Source organism: Equus quagga, chromosome 2 (assembly GCF_021613505.1).
Source record: "Equus quagga isolate Etosha38 chromosome 2, UCLA_HA_Equagga_1.0, whole genome shotgun sequence".
NCBI lineage: Eukaryota > Metazoa > Chordata > Mammalia > Perissodactyla > Equidae > Equus > Equus quagga.
In genome coordinates, this window is record NC_060268.1 from 40,245,942 (window position 1) to 40,258,392 (window position 12,451).

Genomic DNA, 12,451 nt, shown 5'->3' on the forward strand with positions numbered 1-12,451 from the left:
CATGTTAAGATTGATCACTGTATTCAAGTATTGTTAACCTTACCCAGTGGTGTGCTGGTATTTAACAACCAGCGTGGGGCAAGTTTGAAGTGGGGGACTCTGATTTGTAGCATTTCCCTGATTTATACCAATTTCTATAGTATAAATATTCCTACCGTAGCTGGTTTTAAGCTACCAACATAACATCAACAAAATTTCTGAAAATTTAACACTTGGACTTTGTGAGCCAATCAAGCTAGCTCCAGTACACTGCTGGCTTCTCTCTCCGTTCATTGTGAAGTACCCTATCAGCTTTCACCAGAGGATCTCTAGCAGCTCTTGGTGATCTTTGCCTAGATCCATTATTGCATTAGAGATATAAAATGGTGATATTTAAATTGCCACTCCTTACTATAGAAATATAATTAGAATAGTCCTATAAAGGAAAAATTTCCCTCATCTATTTGGTACCCAGATATAGAGTTCATACAGGAAAGGCAGGATAAGTTCGTAATTCTCCCCCCACCCTCCCCTTTTCTAAAACCAATTTTCAGAATAAAGAGTTGCTTTTCTAGCATTTGTCAAAGGTAACCAAATGAGTCTTTTATTTTTAGTATCATTATGAATTCAAAGTTTTTAAAAAACCATATTTGATATGTTTCAATCCATTGCACTTATTCTTTTTGATGCTCAAATTGTTTAATCTTTGGCTAGTGGGGCCTCTCCAAGTTGGCCACTAAGTCCTTTGATACAATCCCTGTAGTCTTTGTTAGTTTCCTTCCTTTCTGATATGACAAGATATTCCAAGCTGTTCTCGTGCATTTCTCACTCAAGAACTGGAATCAGCCTTTTCTCTAAAGAGCACTAGTTCCTTGTAGTGAGAAATGGTATTTTGAGACAATCTGGACACTATCCCAGCTAGCCCATTGCTATTGGGTTTGTTATTTCTAGGCCTTTTCAGTGAACATAGGGAAATTCCGATTTTTTTTTTTAAGAGAAAATATATTGTGAGTACATGCTGGTATTTGCAATTCAAATCTAGAATTACAGGGTTTAAAAGAAGTTCTGTTTTAAGTGCTTATAGGAAGAATCAAAAGTAAGTGAAAAAAATTAGCTATTCAGAGATAACTGACAAAAAAGTTGTTGGAAACTTAATCTTGGGACATTATACATATTGAAACGTGCATGAGAAGTACTTCTCTGCTGTGCTTATAACTAGGATTCTGCTGGAAGAAGTAAGACTGTTCAGCACGTATTTTCTCTTCAAGAGGATATTCATCTCAGATTTGATCCCCTGGCATCATTTATTCTCCTTACTGACCACTACATCGTGGTGAGTAAATTCAACTAAATGTTATTTGTGTTTTTACTGGATTTGATAGGTCCAAAGTCATAAATAATATAATCCTGTGATGAGAAAGCTGAACTTTATACAATTAAAAGTTTAGTTATTTGTCTAGAAGAATAAAATGCTTTTAAGTTGATTTGAATTGAAAGAAGCAGAGAAAATGAACAAGTAATACCTGCTTCGGGACCTGGTTCTAATGCCGTAAAACCAGGATAACTAAGGGAGTTACAGGCACTCTGCTAAGTTGGATTAAAGATCTTTTAAAGATAATATTTTTTCCTACATAAATGATATATGCTTAATGGAGAAAACTTGGAAAATTTAGAAATAGATGAGTGAAATCAGCCCCACATCATTCTTTTATCACACTACCCATTATAACCATTGTATTTGTCTTTATGATACTCTGTATTTTTCCCTCATATACATTTGTGTATGAGTTTAATATAAAATGGTAATAATATACTTTTCATTCTTTTTTGTTCTCTGATTTTTTTCCACTGAGGAATTTGTTTTAACTATTTTCTCAGATAAATTTGTATTATTTTATATCATGATGTTTATTGGCTGCATTATATTGTTGTAGGTACACCTTAATTTATTTAACCACTTCCCTATTGTTAGACATTTGTTTCTAATTTTCCCTCTACTGTATAAATACTGCTTGCAACTAAATTTTTGCATATATTAGTTTTTTGAGATAAATTCCTAGAAGTGAATTGGTGCATTAAAGAGTGGACACACTATTCTATTTACTTAACTTATTTATTATATAATTACACATTATTTATTGTTTATTATATTGTTTTTGTCTGTCCTCCCTCATTAAAATATAAGCCCCATGAGGGCAGAGATCTTTGTTTGGTATACCTAACAGAAAACCCTCACTAAGTATTTCTTGAATGAATAAAGGGGTATTTTTTTTTTTTTCAGTTTTTAATATACACTGTCAAATTGTCTTCCAGAAAAGCTGTGGCAATTTATATTCTATTTCCCTTAGATCTTACCTATCCTTTGTATTAACATAAAATATACAAAAGATATGCACTATCATATTAGAAGAAAATTTAATCCTCCTTTACTTTCACCTCCCAGAGAGAGCTTTAGTGTAGAGCCTCACAGACTCAAAATGTGAATCGATTATTATTTTAATTTACTTTTATTACTTGTGTGATTGAGCTTTTTAAAAATATGACTAATGGGCATTTGTATCCTATTTTTACAAATTGTTTTTGTGTCACTTATTTATTTTTCTTTTGGGGATTTTTTAATAGTCACTTAGATCAGGCTTGGGAAACATTGACGTACTTATGAATTACCTGGGAGTATTAGTAAAAGGCAGATTCTGATGCAGCAGGGCTGAGATGGGGCCTGAGATTCTGCATTCCTAACAGGCTCAAGGTGATTCCAATGATGACTTGGGGACGATACTTTGGGAAACAGGGACGTAGATGACATGTTTCTTTACTGTGAGTTAATCTCCCAGTGAATGATTTCTTGATGGAGCAAGTAAAAGAAAATGCAGTCTCTGTTCACTCAGGCTGCAGTGTACTGTGTACTGTTGTTGTTTTTTTAAATTCTTATACAACTTTAAACAAAACAAAACAAATTGTACTTCTCCTGGTACAGTTGAAGTGGCATATTTTAATTTGATCACTTCATAACTGTATAAAATTACTTAGTTTCAACATTGGACCAAGTATCCAAATTCTGAAAGAGTAATGCTGAGGCAACTTATAATTTTCTTTTTTGGTGGATCAGATGTCTGATTCTCTTTGACCATATATTTTTCTTATATAGTGGTTTCTACTCATGGCGTCATTTCCTTTTTTGTTAATGGGGCCATTTAAAAAACCTTAACTGAAGCTGCACCCGTGTATCTATTTCACATTACCATCTATTTCTCTGCAGGCTCGGGTCCTTTTTGTAATGATTGTGCTGATCCAGCTCACCATTCTCATTACTTTTAGGCATCGAGGGTATCCAGAACATAAAGGTTAGTCATGGTTCCTTTTATTCTTAGAAGACTTCACTTTAAAGTATGACACATGTCCTCACTATTACCAAGTGATAAATGTCAATATAAATTGTCTTTGTCTGAGCTCCGTGAGGTGCATCCTTCAAACTATCATACTTTTCCCACAATACTCCATCTTTAAAAAAGAATTCAATTTTTGCTGCTACATGGCAATAAAATGAGGCTCAATCAAAATGGGGGTAAAGAGGAATCTCCATATAGCTCAAAATGACCAACATCTCTGCCAGGCATTAAAGATCCTCCACAGTCTGGTGTTATCTCACTAGCCATGTCTTAAACCAGTTACCTGTATTTCAGCCTAATTTTTCACTGTTTTCTACACATACTATGCTCATTCTTGCTTCTGTGCTTTTTTCTAGGCTATCACCTCTAATTTAAATTGTTTTTCTAAACTTATCTAAATCTTAGCCTCCTTTAAGGCTCACCTCAAACCCTCTTTTTCCGTACCATTTCCCCCAGCCCTTCCTGGTCATAATGAGCTCTTACTACTCTGAATCCCTATAGTCTTTTCTGACTATTAATTCCATACTTAATTAGCCATTCATTTTGCTTCTCTTAACCACTTCGAATGTATATACATTTTCTCCTCACCGAGACTATTAAGTTCCTCAATATAGGAGCTCTTCTTTTCTACTTCTTTTCTGTTTCCCATAGCACCTAGCACTGAGGTTGTGCATAACAGACAATAAATACTTGTTGAATTAAGTTTTCCTTATCCCTTCTAGGCTTGGATGAAATCCCTGGGATTAGGGACTGATTGTGGGGGAGTGGAGTACTGTAGTAATGATTAAACAGTAAAATGTTTAACTGAATAGGCAGTGTACAAAGCCTACTGAATGTTTTCCTCTTACATATATATATTTTAAAATTCTATGAAAAAGTTCAAGGAGCATTATTACACACATATATTTTCCTGCACATAATGTAAATAAATAAATGTTTGAGGGAGGGCCCCAGTCTCATTATGTGGGGATACCAATATCTTTGTGTAGTTATTTAAAATTTACAACATATTTTTACCTACATTATCTCACTTAATCCTTACAACAATCCTGTGAGGTAGGTATTATTGTGCCCATTTTAAAGATTAGAAAACTAAGGACTAGGGAGGTTATGTAGGTTGTCCAAAGTCTCATAGCTAATCAAAGACAGAGGAAAGACTCAAAACCTAAGTCTTCTGACCCCAGGTCAGTTCTTTTCTTTAAACAACACTTCTTAACTTTGGCTATACCTTAGAAACCCCTGGGAAACTTTTAAATTTCAGTGTCTACACAGCACCCTAGACCAATTACATCAGAATCTCTAGAGGTAGGACCTAAGCATCAGTATTTTTTAAAGCTCCCCAGATGATTCCAATGTGCAGTCCAGGCTGAGAAGCATGGCGCTGTCTAAAGCAGTATTTCTTAGTCCTGGCTGCTGAGAATCACCTGGGTTGCTGCCTCAGCTCCCCCTCACCCCCAGGCTATTTAAATCCCAATCTCTGGAGGGTGAGACCTGGGCATGAGTATTTTCTAAAAGTTCCCCCAGGTTGTTCTAATGTTCAGCCAAAGTAGAGAATCATTGCTTAAAGTTTAAAGCAGAGCTGCCTCTAAGGCTAAAGGATTATTTATTTATAATAAATAATAATTATTATAGGGGGATATGTAGCTTAATACTTTGAGAAGTACCAGACTAGAAAAGAAAGAAGCTGAGAGAGGACTGAAGTAGCAAGGATGTAACATACAAAGTGAGGAAGGTCATGCAGTATCAGGCTTTGATGAAATTAACTGTCAGCAGGCTGAACAATGTTCTGAGTATAAAATGGATATGCTGGCCTATTAGGAAGGACATACCATTTAACTTACATCAGGCTGTCTTTCACTGGGACCTATCCTTTAAAGAGTTTTTGCCTCTAGTGTTGCTCAGTGTGCACTGCGCTTCCTATCATGGTCTTCTGCTGACTGGCCTACTGTCAGCCATATACATGCCTGCAGCGGCTGGGGTGGAGGATCTGCGTACTTTCGTCTCTGGCCACAGAATGGAGCTTCTCTGTGCAAAGCCCATTTTCTTGGGCTTTTTGGTACTGTATTTTTAGAGCTGTTAATTTGGAGAGCTTTAGGAATCCCTTTCAAGTGGAGTAAGAGCATAGTTGTGAATTAAGAGCTATATCACACATGGGAAAGGAATATTTGGACAGGTGCTCATACTTAAGATTAGACTGGAGAAATTTCAATATTTCTTTGATATGCCTTTGGTATATTTTAATATGCCTTTTAGAAGTTTGTAGATTTGGATAACAAATCCCATAGAAAATAAATACTTGATTAACCTTTGAGCACAGCACTATATTTCAAACCTACACGAAGATGAAATAGTATAGTCCTCTGGCAGGTATTGCTCTATTGTTTTCAGTCATTTACACATGCATATATGTGTGTGTGTGTGTGCGTGTGCATGCACGTGCGTGCATGTCTCCCAACTACACCATTGCTTTGAACTTCCTACCCTCTACAATTGTAAGTGAATTGGCTCAACAGGTTTCCTGCCATCTTGGGAATTTAAAGTGGTATCATCTGTAGAGTTTATCACATAACAAAAGATTTGCTGAATATATAGTAGACAGCCCACAGAAGTCTTCTAGAAAATGTTATAAAGAAATTGAGCTTTGCATGTCTTACTGTATTTTTCAAATTTATTCTGTTTAGGACCTCCAGGATTTATAAATTTGACTTCATTTTCCCTTCATGTCTTGAGCAAAATAAACATCTTCTACTATTCTGTGTTGTTGCTGACCCTATATACAGTGCTTGGTAAGTGAATGAGGACACTTGAGATTGTGGAGGATCCTGCCCAAGAATATATTGAGAATTGTGACAACGGAGTCATTTAGGCCCTTGAGCGTATAACAAACAGCACATGGCTCCTTCATAAGTCATTTCCTGGGACATGGTCTTGGGAAATAAAGTTATTTCCTAACATGCTTAAAGGACATTTAGTCAACACCAAGTTAATTTAAGGGTGCTGAGAAGACCATTACAAAATTAGTATTTGTGTAGAAACCTAATAGAATGTAGAAGTTCAACTTAAAATCCATCTCCTCAGAGCAGCCTTCTTTGACTACTTTAGAGTTTTATCCTCTATTTCATCACACTTATTCCTTCATTACTTTATCAGAATTTATAATTATCTTCTCTGTTTATCATCTCTCCTCTTATTTGAATATCCATTGATGTCTTGTCTGTATTGTTCACCTCTATGCACAATGCCTGGTATGTAGTTCAGTGAATATTTACTAATGTGTTGCTCCTAAAAACTCAGCTTAAAAAAGGGAGAAACCAAAATGAGCAATGAGTTCAGGTGTATCTGAGCTCTTCTGTTACATTAATTATTATACCCAATACTTATAAAGACACTTAGCCACTTATGGAAGCAGAAAGCACTGAGTCTCTCTTTAAAGCTATTTACTAATATTCCTTAGTGACTGAGTCAGTTAGGAGTAGATTAGCCTATTTCTTGCTTAGTCTTTGTCTTACACTTTTATTCCACCTTTGGACTTTTCTTTGCCCATTAGTAACTCCCACCAGAGAACAGAAAGTAGTTAAATAAGAAATAGACTGCACAAGTCTATATAACAAGCTATGGCAGATTCCTCCTCAGAGGTCAGTTTCCTTGTTAGAAGATAGGTTGAAGCTGTTTTGGGCACTAGTCTTACACTAGAAGCCAAAGCAAGTGATCTGGTTCCTGGCTATAAAAGAAACATTAAAAGGGCAGAAGTTGTTCCATTTTTAAAAGTTGAAACCTGAAGGAAAAATAGTTTTGTAGGCTAATATGCGTCTAATGGAGTTTATATAATATATGTCTGAGAAAATTACCTATGACTTTTTTTTTTTTTGAGGAAGATTAGCCCTGAGCTGACATCCATGCCCATCTTCCTTTACTTTATATGTGGGTTGCCTGCCACAGCATGGCTTGATAAACGGTGCATAAGTTCACACCCGGGATCTGAACTGACGAACCCCGGGCCGCTGAAGTGGAGTGCGTGAACTTAACTGCTGTGCCACCAGGCCGGCCCCTATCTATGACTTTTTAAAGCTGAATTCTACTCTTACCAGCCAATGTTGGTATTTGCATTTTGCAAAAGGATGTCTGACTGCCCCTTAATCACTCTTGACAATATAGTAGTTCCAGAAACCTGCACACTGAGAAGTGGTAGTAAATAATAGTAGGGAGGAGAGAAAAGTCATTCTGGCACACTGAGAAGGGGTAGTAAATAATAGTAGGGAGGAGAGAAAAGTCATTCTGGCATTTTAGATGAAAAATTAAAGAAGCAAGTTACCATGTTAACCCTGAGTATATAGCTGACGTACAAAGTGATGACTGAGTCAGCAAGAAAAGGTCAAGATACATTCATTACTATTAATAAGAAAGAGACGAAGTGCATTTTAGAAAGATTAAAGTGGTTGAAGTTTTATTGCTTAAAGGAGTAAATCTCAGGGGCCGGCCCAGTGGCACAGCGGTTAAGTGTGCATGTTCCGCTTCAGCGGCCTGGGGTTCGCCGGTTCGGATCCCGGGTGTGGACATGGCACCGCTTGGCAAGCCATGCTGTGGTAGGCGTCCCACATATAAAGTAGAGGAAGATGGGCACGGTTGTTAGCTCAGGGCCAGTCTTCCTCAGCAAAAAAGAGGAGGATTGGCAGCAGTTAGCTCAGGGCTAATCTTCCTCAAAAAAAAAAGAATAAATATCAGTTATCTGGAAAATTATCTTTTGTGGAATACCTCTTTGCTTCTTAAAGGAAACGTTAATGCATTATATTGAGGTTATTACTGCAACAGAATCTTCTAAAATTTGTGAATGTACTCCAATCTGTTTCTGGAATCTATTCCAGGTATAGCATGTACTCAGATGATTTTATAATCCAGAGAAGCATGGAGCAAAGGAGCAAACAGTTGGTTAGCTAGGACATCGCATGCAACGTAGAGATTAGCAAATAAGAAAAGTTATGCGAATAAAATGTTAATAGATGACTAGTTTAATATTTCTTTGTTATTCCTACAAATGCATCTCATGATGTATGTAGTCAGAATCATAGTTATTTAATCTTCTCCTTTCCCGTCCATTGCCTTTTTCAGGACCATGGTTCGTTGGTGAAATCACTAAGGGCAAATTGGGTTGCTGCTTCTCCTTTGGGATCTTTGTTGATGGACATTTCCTACAAGGCAGCCTAACATTTATAGTTGGAATTCTCCAGGTAAGAAGTCAGAAATGCAGTTTAAGAACATCTTGGCCTTGTTGGACTAATTGCATAACAGTTACAAATTAAATCCAAAATCCCAAATTAAACACCACGGATCATGTTTCCTAATTTACTGGCAGGGCAATCTTTAATATCAGGTGTTTTGTTTCCTTTTAGAGTGCTTCCGAAGCTCCTTCTTCCACCACTCTCTTGTAAATATCTAAAATACAGTTTTGGCAGACGGGGTTTTCACAGGGAGAACCGGCCTCCATCTACATAATGGAAAACTGAACTGAACCCAGGACCTACTCACATATAAAATGCTGCTGTACAGAGAATGTTCTGGCTTCTAGTCAGTGTTTGCTAGGCAGAGGTCTTCCCTAATTTGTCTGTGTCTAATCTTGCTGATCACGTTTTACTGTCCTATTACGAGGCTGTGAACTCATTTTGAACAATGTTTTTGGATTTCTTCCAAAGCTTCATATCATTACTTCAGATTTTGGTCCTTTTGCCCCATTAGGTGAGTAAAATAAATAAATTGTTAGGTAAATAGTTTTCAGACCTATTTATAGAGATTTGCTACGGGTCAGAGTTTTTTTGTTTGTGTTTGTTTGTCTTAAAGGAATCTTAATCCAAATGTATACCTAACGTATGAGTGTTTCCCAAACAAATGCACTGCTAAGATATCGCTAGAAAGCCAGGTCTCCTTTCTGCCCAGGAGAGCTTCCAGTGGATAACTGACCCACTTTTCTTGTGTGTCTGTTTTTCCTTTCCTCCCTCTGAAACATTTTCCTTCTTCAGTATCATAATCAATTTTGGTTTACTCAGAAGTCTAGCATTTATTCTACCATTAGTCCCTTATTTCATTTTTTTCTCAATGAAAAAGCACAGTGAAACAAACAATAAAAACAAAAATCCCTTTCACAAAAAACCCCGTTTTTTTGTGAAAGAAGCTTTGGAAGAAATCCAAAAACATTGTTCAAAATGAGTTCACAGCCTCGTAATAGGACAGTAAAACGTGATCAGCAAGATTAGACACAGACAAATTAGGGAAGACCTCTGCCTAGCAAACACTGACTAGAAGCCAGAACATTCTCTGTACAGCAGCATTTTATATGTGAGTAGGTCCTGGGTTCAGTTCAGTTTTCCATTATGTAGATGGAGGCCGGTTCTCCCTGTGTGTGGAGCAGTCTTATATCAAGTAAAACCTGATCCTTACCAAAAGGTGGGTTTACATTCATATTTTAATAAAAGTACACTAATAATGGGTTTTATGTGTCAGGTAGGCCCATGACTCCCAAATCTATATCTCTGACCTAGACCTCTTCTCTGCATTTCAAGTGCCTATATATCCAACTGCCATTTCACATCTCCCCTTAGGTATCTAAAAGTCATCTCAACTTAATATTCTGTCTCTAATAAGGCCTTTAATGTCTACCCTCAAACCTGTTCCTCCCCCAGTTCTTTCCAATTTCAATAAATGGCTCCACCATTCTCTTAGTTTCTCCAGGATGTATCCTCAGTTCTTCCCCATTGCTCATACCCTATGTCTAGTTCATCAGCAAGTAGTTCCTTGTTTGAGCTACCTCCAGCACATATCTTGAATCCACCACTTCTCTCCATCTCTGTTACCACCACCCTAGTCTAAGCCATAATTATTTCTTGCCTGGACTCCTGCAGTAACCCCCTAACTGGTCTTCCCACTGCTGCTTTTGCCTCTCTACTGCCAGTTCAACACAGAGCATCCACTGTGGTCCTTTTAAAACCTTAATCAGCTACTTACCTCTCAGCTTAAAACCCTTTAAGCAGAGCAGTAACATGATCTGGGTCCTGCTGACTGCCCCACTTTCCACCTGGCTCATCCTGTTCCAGGCCCATTGGCCTTAAATAGGTCAAGATCGTTTTTCATTTGTTTCTCCTGCCTGAATTGTACTTCCTTTCACCTACTCATTCCTGTTACCCTCTCATGACCTAGTTATTTACTTTGTTGTATTTATCACAATCTGTAATTATCTTTTTTGGTTTTTTTGTCTATTTTTTTGTTTCTCCTCTCCCTGTTGGAATGTAAGCTCTATGATGCATCTTTTCTGACTTGTTCACCAGTGTGTTCCTAGCCTAGAGCCTAGCACAGTGCCTGACACATAATGGGTGTTCACTAATTATTTAGTGAATGAATGAATGAATCATACAGCAGCTAAACTTGGATTATAACAACTCTTCTAATTTATATGCTAGCATTCATCAGGCTACTTCAAATAAAAAAAACAGAGATAAAAAAATATTGACACCTAAGTCCCTTCCTCGCTCTGCCAAAAAATACAAATATATATATTCACACACACACATGTTCAGTTCATTTCCACCTTAGACATTATTGAGGGCTTCAACATAAGTGAAATGATACCTGCCTTTAAGATGAACAGAAAGATACAGGCAAATACACAACTAACTACAGGTCAACTGTTGTGAGTATTATATGCAAGTGTGATTGAAGCTCAGAGAATCAGAGTTAACCCTCAAGAGAGAAAGCAACATATTCTTAGGAGCCACCAATGATGTATTAGTGAGACCCACACGCTTAAGGGCTTGCTAGTAAGTGAGTGGTTCTGTTGTGCTCCTCTTTCCAGCTGGTGTTTTTTAACATCCCCTTGATGGCTTACCTGTGTTGGAGCTTGCTGCAGCGGTGCTTTGGTCACAACTTCAGGTCTCACCTCCATCAAGGAAGATACTTGAAAATCATACCTGTTCACCTACTGATGTTGCTGCTGTACATCTGGCAGATGTGTTCCTGTTACTTTCTTCATATGACATATGGCACTTTAGCTTTTTTATTCTCCCCTTTGCGGACCTGGTTGACACTGCTGACACCTCTTCTCATTCGTTGTGTGTGGACACTGAACTCCACCGAACTTGGAGTCTTCATAGTGCAGTTAAAAAGTCACTTGAGCTCCTGAAGGCCGGGTCTCGCCAGCCGCCTCCAGAGCCCAGGCCTCTGCCCCAGCAGCAAGCGAAAGGCCAGTGTTGGTGGGCAAGCTTCAGGAAGCTGCTGCTCCTTGGACGCCTGGGAATTGGGGGGATTACCTACTACTGATTTCTGCACAGTGGACTGCAGAAAAGTCTAAATAATGCTATGATTCCTTCCTTCCCCAAGAAGGCAAAGGGTTGATTTATGTTTCTGAAGGGAAAGCCCTAATCTAGGAGATCCACAGGGCAGGGACTGGGTCTGTGTATGGGAGTATCTGAGGCCCAGTGTGTTTTAGGATTACCTCATGTAAAGTACCTAGCACAGTGTTGGAACTTAGCAGCCGTCAAGGGTGCCACCTTTAGGGGCGGAGAACCAGGGAGAACTTGGGCTCGACCCTAACTACCCTTAAGATATTAGGTCCCAGTCCTCTTTCCCCGCAGTGTTATGGGCTCTCTGCTTCCTTAGTGAGGGTGTTTTCAACTAATCAAATAAATGAATGATGAATAAGAAAGAACTCGGACAAGTTCCTTTACTTATGTCGCCCTGCATCGGAGGACGGGAGGAGGCGTGACCGGGCCTCTGCGGCGGAAGGAGGTGTGGCCGGGGCTCTGGGGCGGGAGAGGGCGTGGCCGGGGCTCTAGGGAGGGAGGAGGCGTGGCCGGGCCTCTGCGGCGGAAGGAGGTGTGGCCGGGGCTCTGGGGCGGGAGAGGGCGTGGCCGGGCCTCTGCGGCAGAAGGAGGCGTGGCCGGGGCTCTGCGGCGGGGGAGTCGGGGGGCGTGGCCGAGCCTTGGGGGGCGGGAAGGGGGCGTGGCCGAGCCTCTGGGGACGGGAGGGGCCGTGGCCGAGCCTTGGAGGGCGGGGAGGGGGCGTGGCCGGGACTCTGGGGCGGGAGGTGGTGTGGCCCGGGC

General features: G+C 39.2%; 1 protein-coding gene across 3 annotated transcripts in view; it reads left to right on the plus strand.

Moving 5' to 3' along the window:
- TMEM62 (transmembrane protein 62) overlaps positions 1 to 12,057 on the plus strand; it is a 33,189-nt gene extending 21,132 nt beyond the window's left edge. For 2 of the 3 annotated variants that reach the window (XM_046654751.1, XM_046654750.1), the window contains exons 10-14: positions 1,199 to 1,312; positions 3,239 to 3,323; positions 6,050 to 6,154; positions 8,475 to 8,593; positions 11,206 to 12,057. In XM_046654751.1, the coding sequence (XP_046510707.1) occupies positions 1,199 to 1,312; positions 3,239 to 3,323; positions 6,050 to 6,154; positions 8,475 to 8,593; positions 11,206 to 11,532 (750 nt within the window). In that variant the 3' untranslated portion in view covers positions 11,533 to 12,057. The remainder of the gene's footprint in view (positions 1 to 1,198; positions 1,313 to 3,238; positions 3,324 to 6,049; positions 6,155 to 8,474; positions 8,594 to 11,205) is intronic. The other variant, XM_046654752.1, reaches the window with a different exon arrangement.
- Positions 12,058 to 12,451: the final 394 nt, after the last annotated feature.